This window comes from Girardinichthys multiradiatus, chromosome 18, assembly GCF_021462225.1.
Source record: "Girardinichthys multiradiatus isolate DD_20200921_A chromosome 18, DD_fGirMul_XY1, whole genome shotgun sequence".
Taxonomy (NCBI): Eukaryota; Metazoa; Chordata; class Actinopteri; order Cyprinodontiformes; family Goodeidae; genus Girardinichthys; species Girardinichthys multiradiatus.
The window spans coordinates 47,848,235-47,864,953 of record NC_061810.1 but is presented as its reverse complement, the minus strand read 5'-3'; the positions used below and the strand labels follow the sequence as shown (position 1 = coordinate 47,864,953).

Sequence of the window (16,719 nt, the reverse complement as noted above, 5' to 3'; positions counted from 1 at the left end):
GTCAGAGGGGAAGACTCTGGGCTCCTCCTCAGATGAGTTATCTGAGGGGTTCCCAAGCCTACCCCTCTTTTCCAAGGCAACGATGTTCTCAGGAGACAACTCTGATGCTGGCCTCTTTGCCAGCTGGGCATCGGGGAGGGGGGCATCCTCACTACTCTCATCTGATTCCATTTCCTCATCCTGAGACATAGCTCCGCCTTCTGCCTGCATGTCCTCATCTTCATTGGATGTTTCAGTGTGTGGGGACATTACAGGCCCCTCCCCTGTTCCCGCCTCCACCTGTTCCTCTCCTCCAATCACAGGTTTTGGCGGAAAATTTAAATTTTCTGGCCCAGCTGCTTCAATTAACTCTTCAACTGTTGTAGTTTGGCTTACCTTTTCAGTTTGTTCATTTATTTTTCTATTTTTAAGCTTGTTTGCAAAGGACTTTGGGCAGTCTCGAAAAAGATGGTCCTCCTCTCCACACAGGTTGCATTTTCTACCATTTGTACATTCATCGAAAATGTGTCCAACTTCTCTACATTTCCCACAAAACAATTTGTCGCAAGCTTCAACCAGGTGGCCGTGCTCTCCACATCTCCGGCAGAGCTTAGGCTGTCCCTGGTAATGAATATAGCCTCTGTTTTCCCCCAGGACTACCATTGAGGGGAGATGTTTCAGGCCCTGGAAACCTTGGGGGTCTTCCCATTGTTTAATTGGGACCCTCCAAGCACAGTTCCAGATGCCATCCACATCCCTCACCTTCATAGCCTGGCCTTTCACAGTGCAATATCTCCCCAGCCACATACAAATGTCTTCAGCATTAACTGTCTCATTGAACATCCTGACAATAACTGTTTTCAAGGTATTATCAGTCAGCTTCTCAACGTTAGATGCTGAAAATGGGGGTTTTTCATTTTCAAAACGTGTCCAAAACTCGTGTAACAGCGCACTTGTGCAGAAACTCACATCAAATCCTTTGTTAAAAGGCAGGGTCAGGATACAGTTCAGGTCATTTGCAGTAAACTTCAATGTCTGCTGGATCAGCTTCCTGGAAAAGTCTAGTCTGGACATTACCATTGGCTTACCATCATTTTCTTTGAATAAAAAACGGACGCTGTGGTGCCTCCGCATGCCGGCATGATTGGCCGACATGGTGGAGGCACCACAAACTAAAAAACACTAAAAACCTTAAAAGGGTTAAAAGTACTATAAACCAATAAAAATGGTAAACAAAAAATGATACCTAAGACGCAATAATTAAAATGGTCTAAAAATATCACAAGACACAATAAATATACTATAAACAGTAAGCAAATTAAAAAAGCGTGAAGAAAGTTTCAACTACTTCAAGTTGATCTTTTCTGCACAAAAGAGAAAAACACTTCTGTCAGATGAAAGCGACTAAACCACAACAGGTAAGACTCTCACCACCCAGAGGTGTCGATCGCTGTCTTAGTCAAAAGATAGAGAAGCGAAGATTATTGTTTTATTATTAATATATAATTTATCATTCAACATATATGAGAGGTGCACCTTTGCTGGAGGTAATGCAATACCAGGTCGATGTGTGGAGTGGACGGAGCAAGCCCCTATTCCATCTCCCTGATCCAAAAATCAATTTAATATATGGTCCCCGGGTAGGGGACGTATCAGATATTAAACTGATAAGAACAGATACTACACTTGATCTTAGCCAAAAGGCCGAGAAGCGATACCACAAATACCTCGGAGGAGACCAGGTCATTCTGACAGACCTCAGTCTGACTCACGGTTCTACATTAAACATTTTGCGACACACACAAAAACGGGGGAAAAGGTTTAATTTAACCTTTGTTGACCATGTGACGCGTATGTTGTTCTACTGCAGTGAAAGTATTTACCATTAGAGAGAATTCGTGTTTCTTCCTGGACACGTGATACGTTTTTAGACCAATAGGAAGCCGAGAAGCAAAAACTACTAACACCTATTTTCTTTTTAGAAACATGTATTTGCTTGGCAGAAGAGTTAGCGGTGTTTTTTTTTTTAGTTAATAAACTTAAAAGTAGAAAAGTGTAAAACCCTTGGAACAAATAGACTGACCCGTGAGCGCCTTCTAACAGAAAAGCTAAGTTTGTCGCTCCCTGCTCTGCTCCGTATATATGAATATTTTAAACAGGCTGACCGACAATTTATTTACATTTAATGTTAACAGTCGTTAACAAAAAAAAAAGTACCCGTCAGATTAGTATTTAGTTGAAGGCAGTTATAAGAAACAGGATTTACTATTTTTTTTACAGAGAAGCTAATTGGAAGTTAGCTTAAAACGTTTCCTGAAACGAATTAGCTTACATTAGCAACCTTAACAGTAAGTCTGTTGTAGTAAGCTAAAATTAATACACATATTTAAAATATTACCCGCATCTATCTTTAATCAGGGAGAAAATTATCAGGTTCAGGGACAACTTGGTTAACCTAAACAAAAGCAAAAAACCTACACAAAATCACTGCAGTATGCTAACGTGGCTAAACCGAAATACCTGTTTAGTGAAACAGGAAATAAATTGCATCTATCCATTATATTATGTTATTAGTAAGTTATTTAGTTAATATAAATGAGGGAAATGTCAACACAGGAGGTTAAATATGAACTTAACAAAAATTTTGTCTTTCTGTTAACATGTGTCCACGTTTTAAACAGGTAGTTAGTGCTTCGCGGTGGAACATGAGCATGCGCGCACTTAATAACGTTGAATTAAATTTAATCGCAAATACAACACAAAAGATGTGTGAAACATCAGAAGATAATAAACAAACAGTTTTTACCATTTAAATCAAAACGTTGCATTTTGATTTTAGGTTTCTGTCATATTTATTGAAACACACACCAGCTTAATTAGAACAAAACTGATTTTTCGTCTTGTAATGGAAAGGTAATGCCATCAAAGATTTTGGGGAAAGATGGTCCTTTTTAAAAATATGTACATAGTTAGACTCTACTTTAACATCACAAATGATGCATATAATATATATATATATATATATATATATATATATATATTATATGCTGGAATAAAATTTTCTATTTGGCTGCGATTTGGCTTTTACATCTCTGTTATTTTACAAGCACAATTTTTGCAGCTACAACAAAGCCCTGTGGAAGACTAGGTCTATAACAAGAAAAACCTACATAGGCTATTTCAAAACGATGTGGACTAATAAAGATGTTTGCCCTTTAACACATGTTTAACAAACTCAGTGAAATTAAATTTAAGAATAAATTTTCCTCTCACTTTGCTTGGTGTGTTCAGTGAAGAGCTACATACAGTTGAAATGCCATTTGTCCTACAATGATGCATATTTTCAACTCTTAGAAAAAAAGTTCCCCAACATCTGCTATTTAGACTTTTATTTTGAAAACCCGAGTGAGTGCTGCCACAATATCTTAGTTTTACAAATGACTTAAGTTACAAACATTTTCTAAATTTTTGTTCCTGTTCCAAATATTTTGGCAACAGGTGACCTACAGCTCTAAAATAATAATAATAATAACTTAACCAAACTAAAATAGATAAAACATCAAAAAAGAAAACTTCCGTTGGTGTGACATTGTCACGGAGTGACATTTTTGGACTCTGTTTGTGGCTTTGTGTTTGTTTACCTTTTGCTCAGATTTTTCTATTTTGGTTTTTGTATCATGTTTTTCTTTTCTCCCTCTTCCACCTCCTAGTGTTTACTATTTAAGTTATTTTATGGTTGTTTTCTTATTAGTTTGTATGGTTTATTATTATTATTATTATTATTGTAATTATTATAGTTCTTGGTCTTCCCCAGATTCTCTAGTTTTATTTCTCTTTAGTATCTTTGTGGTTAATTGTGTTTTATTTGTTCCTTTGCACTCTTCTTGTTTACTAGTTTATTTTCTGTTTCCTTTCCAGTTATTTCAGTCAGTGTGGTTAGGTTTGTTTACTTTTGTATTCAGGTTTTATTTATGGGTTCTTTGTTTGTTCTCAGGTTGTTATTGTTGTTCCTATGTTCCCTCTAGTTTCTCTGTTTACTTTAGTCATGATTATTCTAGTTTCCTTATTCCCCATTTGATTATTTATCTTTGTCTATAAGTTTGCTTGGTCTGTGTTTCTGTTTATTGTTTATTAGTTACTTTGCCCATCCTCAGCCTTTGTATCTGTTTCACCTGTTCCTTCTGCTTCCCTGCCTCCTTGTCACACCTGTTCCCTGTTCCGTTGATTATCTGCCTTTGTTATCTCACAGTATATTAGTTGGTTTTGTGTCTTTGTTCAGTGCTGGTTGTTTGTGTTCATCACACCTCGTTCTCGTCCATGATTATGCTTTGTTTTTTGCCACATCTTGCCTTGGGAAACCTGCAGTGATTTTGCTACGTTTTTTGACTTTGTAAATAAATCGTTGAATTACAAAGATGATCCTGCCGAGCTCTTGTCTGCACTTTGGTCCGATCCACAACCACAACGTGACAGTAGGAACCAGCCAACAACAGGACCAAGCAGACAATGAGATGATAACTTTGTTTGAGTACTTCCGACGTGCCGCGGAGAAGAGCGCACGTCAGGCTCAGGAGAAGAGGGAGCAGCGGTCTTTGTTTTGGGGCACAAAACTGGCTAGGCCCCTTCATGGCACCGATCCGCTGCGCTACCATACTTCTCCTCCATTTCACAGACGGCCACCACCTCCAGAAGCCAATACCTCCGAGCGCCGCAGTTCGCAGCCTGAGTTTGGCGCTGCGCGCTTCCTCTGCCCAGTGCGAGACAGCTCTCTGCCTCCGCTGCACTCTCCCTGCACAGATCCAGCTAAGACTCGCCAAAGACGACGCCGTCGCCGAGATGCTTCTGCCCCGTTTCCTGAGGGTTGGACCACCGCCTCTCGCCTATCCCCGGCATCTCCGGCGTTCCTCCCGGCTTCTAGCTTAGTCTGGTCCGATGCAGCAGTCCTCAGCTCCGGCATCTCAAGCCAAAGGTCCGACTCAGCTTTTCAACGATCTTTTGCTGCCCCCTTGTGGCTTCCGGTAGAAGCACATGGTATCCTCAGTTTCTGCCCTCTCTGAGGAATCTGCTGATGGCCCAGCTTCAGTTTCCGCTGGGGTTCAGCCTGACGCCCCAGCATTGGTCTTCGCTGGAGATCACCTGAACGCCCAAGCACCTGTAGTTGCTGGAGATCGTCCGGATGTCTCAGACCCACAGCATGCAGCCAAGCCTCTGGACTCACAGCCTGCAGCCAAGCCTCTGGACTCACAGCATGCAGCCAAGCCACAAGAGCCACAGCTGGCCTCTTCAGGTTCTTCAGAGTCACAGCTGGCCTCTTCAGGTTCTTCAGAGCCACAGCTGGCCACTTCAGGTTCTTCAGAGCCACAGCTGGCCACTTCAGGGTCATCTGAACCTCGCCTAGTTCCGGAGGAACCCGTGGTCGGGCTGCCTCCACGACCTGGTCCAGAGCACCTGCTCAGTTTCCTCTGGGGGAGTGCTACTGGAAATACGGACTGACTCTTTGACTTTGACTGGCTATGCACCAGACTTTATGACTGACTTTGTAGAGCCTGACGCGCACCATGTTACACCAGGCTTACAGCCTGACTACAAAGCACCTGACCCAAAGCCAGACTACGAGGCACCAGACACACTACAGCCTGATTCAGGGCCTGACGCTTTGCCGACTGACGCTTTGCCTACTGACGCTTTGCCTGACGCTTTGCCGACTGACTTTTTGACAGACCGTGCGCCTGACGACTCTAAGCCTGGGTCCGAACCGGACGCCAGGCCCAAGTCTTCTAGGTTCCAGCCTGGGTCCACGCCGGACGCCAGGTTCAAGTCTCTGAGGATCTCGCCACGTCGTAGACTGCCTGACACCTCGCTTTGTGGGTTTGCCTGGCATTTCCACAGCCAGACTCCAAGCAGCCTGCATTCTCGCCGCAGGCCTCCAAGGCGCCTGCCTCTTCGCTGGCTACTTCGTCGCTGCCGACCCCCGGATCATCACTCTCTTCGCCGCTGGCTACGTCGTCGTAGGCCTCCTGATCATCGGCCTCCTGGATTTTTTGTTCTCGTTCCTGGAGATTATGGACTCTGGTTTGGTTGGTTTTGTTTATTGGGAGTTACTTTTGTTTTGACATCTTGCCCTCCTCCCAAGGCCTCCCTCAGCCCACCCTGGGTGGGTTGTTTTGTTTTAAATTTTTGTGAGTTCCCAGAGTTCATCTGGAATCCGACCTTGAGGGGGGGTTGTGTCACGGAGTGACATTTTTGGACTCTGTTTGTGGCTTTGTGTTTGTTACCTTTTGCTCAGATTTTTTTATTTTGGTTTTTGTATCATGTTTTTCTGTTCTCCCTCTTCCGCCTCCTATTGTTTACTTCTTAAGTTCTTTTATGGTTGTTTTGGATGATTTCTTTTAAAACCAAACGCATACGTATGGCTAAAAGTTTGCTAAAAAGTTTGCAGTCGTAGTTTAAAAGGGTAATGGGTCTCCAGTTTCTTAAGTCAGTCTTGTCTTTATCTTTATAGATAAGAGTCACTATCCCTTCTCTAAAACTGTATGGGAGTCTGTCCAGTTGGCTAAAATCTGTAAAAACAACAAGTAAGTCAGGTGCTAAAATCCTGACCTAAAAGCATGCCATCTTTGACAGTTTTTTCGATAAAACTTAAGGTTTCTGTGATGTTCTCCATGGATACAGCTTTTTCTTTATATAATTTGCAATAAAAATCTTCTACTGTTTCAGTCATTTCTTTTGTATTTTTAGCTAGTCATCCATGTTCCTGTCTTAGCTCTGAGATAAAGCATGGTTTACTTAAAATCTTCTTAAAAAAGTATCTCGTACATTTTTCACCTTCCTCTATTTCCCTCTCTCTACTTCTTAAGATAACTCCTATGCTTTTTATGTCAGTCAAGGCTGACATTTCTCTTTTAATTTCTTTAATTTCGTTATTAAAATTAATTCCCTGTTGATTTAAAATGTAGTACCGTTGCAGACGTTTCTGCAGCCCCATCATGCGTCTGTTTTCTTTTTCTTTTTTTCCTTTTCCCGGCCAGTCGAAAGAAAGTCTGGGTCCTTCCCTTCACCATCTCCCACCACAGTGCACGTGTTTCGTATAAGTCCTGGAGGGTCTGCCACTCCCGATACTGCTCCCTATATTGGTCGGCCAAAGCCTGGTCGTCCAAAAGGGAGCAGTTGAGCTTCCACAGACCTCTCCCTGTCGTCACACCCAAAGAAAGTGAAAGAGTGCAGGACAGCATTAAGTGATCGGAAAAGAACACCGGTGTCAATCTAGCATCCGTTGGTGAACAGTCCCGAGTAAAAACATAGTCTATGCGAGAGGCTTTGGAACCATCATCACTGACCCAGGTGAAGCCCTCCTCTCTGGGATGCATTGCTTTAAAACAATCGACAAGTTTAAAATCCCTAACTATTCCCTGCAGTAAAAGCGATGTCTTATCCACCTTAAAATCTTGTTTTGCTCTTTTCCTATCTTTTCTGCTTAAAATGCAATTAAAATCTCCCCCGACGATAAGTGGTTTCTTTCCAAGCATGTGGGGCCGCAGATCCTCTAAAAGGTCATACCTGTCATGTTTGTCATTAAAACCATAAATATTTAAGAGGTTAAAATCCTGTCCCATAAAAGTCAAATTTGCTAAAAGTGCTCGTCCTTCTCTCACCACAGTGCTTCCCTTCACCAGAACCTGAGGATTTTTTATTAAAATGGCCACTCCATCATTTTTATTGTCGTTTGATCCACTCCAGATCGACGTCTGTGGCCACATGTTCTGCCACTGGGTATAGTTAGTTAAAAAAGGTATTGCACATTCTTGAATTAAAAGCACATCTGACTTTACAGAACTTAAAAAGGATAAAACACTTTGGGCTCTAACTCTCGACTTCACACTTCTAACATTGATTGTTGAGAAGGTGAGGGCCATGAGTATGGTTAAAGTGACTAGGTTTGACATTTTAGAGGTTAAAACGGTTAAATATAAATAAATACACTTAAAATCCAAAAGGGGTGGGGTGTCTAGTTTAAGTAATTTCTTGTGAATGGAGCTCCTCCTTCACTTCACAGGGTGGGCAAGGAAGGGATTGAGCTCCATTCCCCTTCCGGACTCTAGGTGTTGGCCTCTGTTGCAAGGTTTTATTTAACATAGTGCCCTTTGGGGTTGATTGAAGAGCTATGTTCAAAAAAGAGTGAGTCAGAGGGGAAGACTCTGGGCTCCTCCTCAGATGAGTTATCTGAGGGGTTCCCAAGCCTACCCCTCTTTTCCAAGGCAACGATGTTCTCAGGAGACAACTCTGATGCTGGCCTCTTTGCCAGCTGGGCATCGGGGAGGGGGGCATCCTCACTACTCTCATCTGATTCCATTTCCTCATCCTGAGACATAGCTCCGCCTTCTGCCTGCATGTCCTCATCTTCATTGGATGTTTCAGTGTGTGGGGACATTACAGGCCCCTCCCCTGTTCCCGCCTCCACCTGTTCCTCTCCTCCAATCACAGGTTTTGGCGGAAAATTTAAATTTTCTGGCCCAGCTGCTTCAATTAACTCTTCAACTGTTGTAGTTTGGCTTACCTTTTCAGTTTGTTCATTTATTTTTCTATTTTTAAGCTTGTTTGCAAAGGACTTTGGGCAGTCTCGAAAAAGATGGTCCTCCTCTCCACACAGGTTGCATTTTCTACCATTTGTACATTCATCGAAAATGTGTCCAACTTCTCTACATTTCCCACAAAACAATTTGTCGCAAGCTTCAACCAGGTGGCCGTGCTCTCCACATCTCCGGCAGAGCTTAGGCTGTCCCTGGTAATGAATATAGCCTCTGTTTTCCCCCAGGACTACCATTGAGGGGAGATGTTTCAGGCCCTGGAAACCTTGGGGGTCTTCCCATTGTTTAATTGGGACCCTCCAAGCACAGTTCCAGATGCCATCCACATCCCTCACCTTCATAGCCTGGCCTTTCACAGTGCAATATCTCCCCAGCCACATACAAATGTCTTCAGCATTAACTGTCTCATTGAACATCCTGACAATAACTGTTTTCAAGGTATTATCAGTCAGCTTCTCAACGTTGAATGCTGAAAATGGGGGTTTTTCATTTTCAAAACGTGTCCAAAACTCTTGTAACAGCGCACTTGTGCAGAAACTCACATCAAATCCTTTGTTAAAAGGCAGGGTCAGGATACAGTTCAGGTCATTTGCAGTAAACTTCAATGTCTGCTGGATCAGCTTCCTGGAAAAGTCTAGTCTAGACATTACCATTGGCTTACCATCATTTTCTTTGAATAAAAAACGGACGCTGTGGTGCCTCCGCATGCCGGCATGATTGGCCGACATGGTGGAGGCACCACAAACTAAAAAACACTAAAAACCTTAAAAGGGTTAAAAGTACTATAAACCAATAAAAATGGTAAACAAAAAATGATACCTAAGACGCAATAATTAAAATGGTCTAAAAATATCACAAGACACAATAAATATACTATAAACAGTAAGCAAATTAAAAAAGCGTGAAGAAAGTTTCAACTACTTCAAGTTGATTTTTTCTGCACAAAAGAGAAAAACACTTCTGTCAGATGAAAGCGACTAAACCACAACAGGTAAGACTCTCACCACCCAGAGGTGTCGATCGCTGTCTTAGTCAAAAGATAGAGAAGCGAAGATTATTGTTTTATTATTAATATATAATTTATCATTGAACATATATGAGAGGTACACCGTTCCTGGAGGTAATGCAATACCAGGTCGATGCGTGGAGTGGACGGAGCAAGCCCCTATTCCATCTCCCTGATCCAAAAATCAATTTAATATATGGTCCCCGGGTAGGGGACGTATCAGATATTAAACTGATAAGAACAGATTTTTCTTTCGAAAAAATTTATTGACACATACATTCAGAGCACAGTTCTTCAGGTAATACAATACATTACAATAATACAATAATAAAACAATGGGATTAGTCCTCTGATCTTAAGAGATGTTTAAAACGTCATATATATTGTTTTTTTAAAGTGACAGTGCAATTTTTAAAATATGTGTAGGAGCGGGGTGACTCCTTAAAAAGTCATAGAAAACCATCTCATTCTCCCAAACAGTCATGGTGCTCAGAGGGGATCCCCACCCTGATGCTCCTTCCCACCTGCCTCACCCGGAGAGCCAGGCCGGCGCTGCTTTAACCTTTGTTTGTGTGGCTCCGGCTCCTTCGTCCGAATGGGCACAGAGGCGATGCTTCTTTGTGGCTGTGTCCTAGGCCTGCCGCCTGCAGCTGTGGTCGACTTCCTTGTTGCTGCTGCCATCTGGATCACAGCCACGGGGGGAATCTGCTTGTGCTTCCTTACCAGCAAGTTTCTGGAGGTCCATATGGCGTCTTTAATGGCGGCAAGGGTGAGCCACATCTCGGCAAAGTCCTTTTTCTCTGTGTGTATGCCACGGCTCACCCCGTAAAGCACTAGTTGTGCTGTGAGGACCTCCCTTGCCGGTAAGTACGGGAATTGTAAGGAGCCGGCCTTTGCCCACTGGTCTACGGCAGCGCTGCACTCCCAGAGCAGGTGCCTCACCGATTCAGGCGCGCCACAACCTGGTCGGGGGCACACAGATGTTACTGACATGCCCCGAGAGTGCATGACGGTCCTGACTGGGAGGATCTCGTGAGCCACCATCCATGACAAGTCTCGAAGTCTGTTTGGGAGCCTGGGATGGTTCACATTGAGCCAAACTGTCTTGGGCTCCCCAAAAGAGAGGCCGCGCACTGGAGTCACTTGTTCCCGCTCCTGCACAACAGAAATGAGAGAGCGGTGGTTAATTAAAATGTTCTGCTCTTCTTTTTCCAAGTTAAAATGCAATAAAAACTTCTTTATAAGAGAGTAAGCTGGGGGCATGTTAAAAGCCACAGGTATTCTAAGATCAGGGCTTAAAAGTTTCAACTGTCTCAAAAAAGATCCCATCCAAAATCTCGTCATCGCTTTGGTTTTTGGATTGCTGGAGGGATCCATAGCCTGCTTCAGGTGGGTGCTTGTGTATAAGCTTCCTAAAAACAGGTACAGGTCAGGGACCCCTTTTCCTCCCTTCTCCTTTGGCTTCTTCATTATGTCTCTTCTCAGTCTTTCCCATTTGGAGCCCCACAAGAAATAAAAAATGGCACGTTCCAATTCTAAAATCACTCTCCTGGGTGGTAAAAAAACAGAACTGGTCAATAAAAGCAAAGGTAAAATCACTGCTTTAATGATTAAAACCTTGCCTTCAAAAGTCAATTTCCTAAGTCCCCAGAATCCCAGTCGTTGCTTTACTTTACCTATCATGTCCACCCAGTTTGTGTCTCCTCCACCCACATTGTTAAATTTGATGCCCAGTATTCGTTGGTCAGTCTGTGTCACATCTAGTGGAAGTCCTGTCGTTTCGGTTGTCGCCCACGGTCCATAAAATTGTGCTCTCGTTTTATTTTTATTTAGTTTTGAGCCAGAGGCTTGTCCAAACCAGTCGGTCACGTCAAGAGCTCTGTTTACAGATAAAAGGTCAGTACATAAAATGTTGATGTCATCCATGTATAAAATGCATTTTGTTGTTTGTCCTCCTCCTCCTGGTATTCCTACCCCCCTGATTTGTGGGTCTCTTCTCAAGATCTGTGCCAACGGTTCTATACAAATCACGTACAGGAGGGCAGATAACGGACAACCCTGACGGACACCGCAGTTAATTTTTACTGCTTTTGTCAGATGCCCGTTTACCATGAATTTGCTGGAAATGTCCCGATACAGCAGTCCCACCCAGACTAAAAACCTTTCAGGAAAACCCATTTTATGCAGTACCTGGAAAAGGTACTGGTGCGAGACCCGATCAAAGGCTTTCTCAAAATCTAAATTTAGGACTACTAGCCGAATGTTTCTGTCTCTCGCAAAACAGATGGTGTCTCGAATCAGTACGAGGCTGTCGGTGATCTTCCTGCCTTCAATGGCACAGGCTTGATCCGGGTGGATGATTTCTTTTAAAACGAAACGCATACGTATGGCTAAAAGTTTGCTAAAAAGTTTGCAGTCACAGTTTAAAAGGGTAATGGGTCTCCAGTTTCTCAAGTCAGTCTTGTCTTTATCTTTATAGATAAGAGTCACTATCCCTTCTCTAAAACTGTCTGGGAGTCTGTCCAGTTGGCTAAAATCTGTAAAAACAACAAGTAAGTCAGGTGCTAAAATGTCCCAAAAAGTCAAGTAAAACTCTAGAGGGAGTCCATCTGATCCTGGGGACTTCCCTCTCTTAAAACTTTTAAGACATTTATCGAGCTCTAAACTGGTAAAATCCTGACCTAAAAGCATGCCATCTTTGACAGTTTTTTCGATAAAACTTAAGGTTTCTGTGATGTTCTCCATGGATACAGCTTTTTCTTTATATAATTTGCAATAAAAATCTTCTACTGTTTTGGTTATTTCTTTTGTACTTTTAGCTAGACATCCATGTTCCTGTCTTAGCTCTGAGATAAAGCATGGTTTACTTAAAATTTTCTTAAAAAAGTATCTCGTACATTTTTCTCCTTCTTCTATTTCCCTCTCTCTACTTCTTAAGATAACTCCTATGCTTTTTATGTCAGTCAAGGCTGACATTTCTCTTTTAATTTCTTTAATTTCGTTATTAAAATTAATTCCCTGTTGATTTAAAATGTAGTACCGTTGCAAACGTTTCTGCAGCCCCATCATGCGTCTGTTTTCTTTTTCTTTTTTCCTTTTCCCGGCCAGTCGAAAGAAAGTCTGGGTCCTTCCCTTCACCATCTCCCACCACAGTGCACGTGTTTCGTATAAGTCCTGGAGGGTCTGCCACTCCCGATACTGCTCCCTATATTGGTCGGCCAAAGCCTGGTCGTCCAAAAGGGAGCAGTTGAGCTTCCACAGACCTCTCCCTGTCGTCACACCCAAAGAAAGTGAAAGAGTGCAGGACAGCATTAAGTGATCGGAAAAGAACACCGGTGTCAATCTAGCATCCGTTGGTGAACAGTCCCGAGTAAAAACATAGTCTATGCGAGAGGCTTTGGAACCATCATCACTGACCCAGGTGAAGCCCTCCTCTCTAGGATGCATTGCTTTAAAACAATCGACTAGTTTAAAATCCCTAACTATTCCCTGCAGTAAAAGCGATGTCTTATCCACCTTAAAATCTTGTTTTGCTCTTTTCCTATCTTTTCTGCTTAAAATGCAATTAAAATCTCCCCCGACGATAAGTGGTTTCTTTCCAAGCATGTGGGGCCGCAGCTCCTCTAAAAGGTCATACCTGTCATGTTTGTCATTAAAACCATAAATATTTAAGAGGTTAAAATCCTGTCCCATAAAAGTCAAATTTGCTAAAAGTGCTCGTCCTTCTCTCACCACAGTGCTTCCCTTCACCAGAACCTGAGGATTTTTTATTAAAATGGCCACTCCATCATTTTTATTGTCGTTTGATCCACTCCAGATCGACGTCTGTGGCCACATGTTCTGCCACTGGGTATAGTTAGTTAAAAAAGGTATTGCACATTCTTGAATTAAAAGCACATCTGACTTTACAGAACTTAAAAAGGATAAAACACTTTGGGCTCTAACTCTCGACTTCACACTTCTAACATTGATTGTTGAGAAGGTGAGGGCCATGAGTATGGTTAAAGTGACTAGGTTTGACATTTTAGAAGTTTAAACAGTTAAATATAAATAAATACACTTAAAATCCAAAAGGGGTGTGGTGTCTAGTTTAGGTAATTTCTTGTGAATGGAGCTCCTCCTTCACTTCACAGGGTGGGCAAGGAAGGGATTGAGCTCCATTCCCCTTCCGGACTCTAGGTGTTGGCCTCTGTTGCAAGGTTTTATTTAACATAGTGTCCTTTGGGGTTGATTGAAGAGCTATGTTCAAAAAAGAGACCTCATTTGGTGAGTCAGAGGGGAAGACTCTGGGCTCCTCCTCAGATGAGTTATCTGAGGGGTTCCCAAGCCTACCCCTCTTTTCCAAGGCAACGATGATCTCAGGAGACAACTCTGATGCTGGCCTCTTTGCCAGCTGGGCATCGGGGAGGGGGGCATCCTCACTACTCTCATCTGATTCCATTTCCTCATCCTGAGACATAGCTCCGCCTTCTGCCTGCATGTCCTCATCTTCATTGGATGTTTCAGTGTGTGGGGACATTTCAGGCCCCTCCCCTGTTCCCGCCTCCACCTGTTCCTCTCCTCCAATCACAGGTTTTGGCGGGAAATTTAAATTTTCTGGCCCAGCTGCTTCAATTAGCTCTTCAACTGTTGTAATTTGGCTTACCTTTTCAGTTTGTTCATTTACTTTTCTATTTTTAAGCTTGTTTGCAAAGGACTTTGGGCAGTCTCGAAAAAGGTGGTCCTCCTCTCCACACAGGTTGCATTTTCTTCCATTTGTACATTCATCGAAAGTGTGTCCAACTTCTCTACATTTCCCACAAAACAATTTGTCACAAGCTTCAACCAGGTGGCCGTGCTCTCCACATCTCCGGCAGAGCTTAGGCTGTCCCTGGTAATGAATATAGCCTCTGTTTTCCCCCAGGACTACCATTGAGGGGAGATGTTTCAGGCCCTGGAAACCTTGGGGGTCTTCCCATTGTTTAATTGGGACCCTCCAAGCACAGTTCCAGATGCCATCCATATCCCTCACCTTCATAGCCTGGCCTTTCACAGTGCAATATCTCCCCAGCCACATACAAATGTCTTCAGCATTAACTGTCTCATTGAACATCCTGACAATAACTGTTTTCAAGGTATTATCAGTCAGCTTCTCAACGTTGAATGCTGAAAATTGGGGTTTTTCATTTTCAAAACGTGTCCAAAACTCTTGTAACAGCGCACTTGTGCAGAAACTTACATCAAATCCTTTGTTGAAAGGCAGGGTCAGGATACAGTTCAGGTCATTTGCAGTAAACTTCAATGTCTGCTGGATCAGCTTCCTGGAAAAGTCTAGTCTGGACATTACCATTGGCTTACCATCATTTTCTGTGAATAAAAAACGGACGCTGTGGTGCCTCCGCATGCCGGCATGATTGGCCGACATGGTGGAGGCACCACAAACTAAAAAACACTAAAAACCTGAAAAGGGTTGAAAGTACTATAAACCAATAAAAATGGTAAACAAAAAAAGATACCTAAGACGCAATAATTAAAATGGTCTAAAAGTATCACAAGACACAATAAATATACTATAAACAGTAAGCAAATTAAAAAAACGTGAAGAAAGTTTCAACTACTTCAAGTTGATCTTTTCTGCACAAAAGAGAAAAACACTTCTTTCAGATGAAAGCCACCAAACCACAACAGGTAAGACTCTCACCACCCAGAGGTGTCGATCGCTGTCTTAGCCAAAAGGCCGAGAAGCGATACCACAAATACCTCGGAGGAGACCAGGTCATTCTGACAGACCTCAGTCTGACTCACGGTTCACAAACTTTAACTGTTTTTTTTTTTTTTTTTAAAGCTCTGTCAGAAACCGAGACAGTGTTATATTTTAGATCTGGTAGTTTTAATGTAAATCGGTTGTGGGAATTTAAATTAAATCAACCATTAAAACTAAAAAAGGCGTCTTTACACCTTATCACGTGGTAGGACTTCGACCAATACGAAGCGGAGAAGCGAAAACAACCCCGAATTAGTTTTTATCATACTTACCCATAAACACCGGCCTCTAGTGGAGAGGAGAACTAACTGGAGCTCTTTCTGCTGGAGAAGGTCCCTGCTGGAGCTAGATGTTCGTTTTAAATTGGATATTCGGCAGACATTTTCTCTCCGTGGTTCACTGCAGGCAGAGATGGCTTTTCATGCCGTCTGCTCTTGCAAAGAGGAGTAAATGCGGACTTTCAGAAGGAGCGCTTTGAATTGTCACGTTGTGAAATGTGCTAAACAATTAAAGTTGCCTTGCTTTGCTAGCCGATAATCCCTCGACGACCGAGTTGTGTCATAAGACTTTCTGAGACTTGCTCTTGCAGTAATTTTGGTAAACTGGCCATCCCTGGGAAGGTTAATTTCTTTTCCATGATCTCACTGTGAAAATGGCATTGTACCCCTTTTCATACTGATGACTCTTCTCATCCGTTCCTGGATTTATTTAGAACGGGGCATTTTTTAGCCTACTTCATGTTGTCAGACAGCTTCTAATTAAGGGGTTTATTGGTTCTACAGAACTAGCTTTGGCTAATGAGATCAAAATCAGTATAAAAAGATTACTCACAGCTAATTTAGGTACAAGCCAACACAAGTGGAAATAAACAGTTAATTACTACAACTTTTACTAAATTGTATTTATGTTGGGAGCCATATTGGATGTTTCCCACACATTTAGACACAAGCTAACTAAGCAAGACTAGACGAGCAATGTACTGATTTGTATTTTATTTGATTAAGCACTAAAGGAACATGTTTGCTAATAGATATCGTATATTATGCATGTAAAAAAAATAGACAAGAGGAAGGTTTATTTCAGCATCTTTTGCTATGTTTTTCACCTGGCAGCCATATTCAATATGAACGAGTCGGGAACCGCCGACATTCCAAGTAGTATTCCAGTTGATTTGTCAGACTTGAATTCTGACTATCCAGCAAAAACCACAGAAAGTAGGAAACCAATTGGATTTCCAACCTGCAACTGGATATTTCTTTCATTCTGAATGTAAACGCCAACATAAAAACTAATATTTTGTACAATAGTTTCCAATTATTTTATTTTTAACTGTGAAATATATAATTAAACATGTTATTCCTTCGCTGCATTTTTGCTGTATGTATATAGAATTTTTGCATAATGAA

General features: G+C 42.2%; 1 protein-coding gene, 1 non-coding gene and 1 pseudogene across 2 annotated transcripts; all 3 read right to left on the bottom strand.

The window, feature by feature from the left end:
• Nucleotides 1-1,504: 1,504 nt before the first annotated feature.
• On the bottom strand, nt 1,505-1,695 carry LOC124884795. The gene has a single exon (XR_007042516.1). It is a non-coding gene; the product is annotated as a U2 spliceosomal RNA (small nuclear RNA).
• Nucleotides 1,696-9,662: 7,967 nt separating this feature from the next.
• On the bottom strand, nt 9,663-9,837 carry LOC124884798 (annotated as a pseudogene).
• LOC124884725 lies at nt 9,667-14,974 on the bottom strand. The gene is made up of 2 exons (XM_047392772.1): nt 14,789-14,974; nt 9,667-10,725 (listed from the first exon to the last, which is right to left on the bottom strand). Exons 1-2 carry the CDS (start codon nt 14,972-14,974, stop codon nt 10,060-10,062), a joined length of 852 nt encoding a protein of 283 aa, XP_047248728.1. The 3' UTR covers nt 9,667-10,059.
• Nucleotides 14,975-16,719: the final 1,745 nt, after the last annotated feature.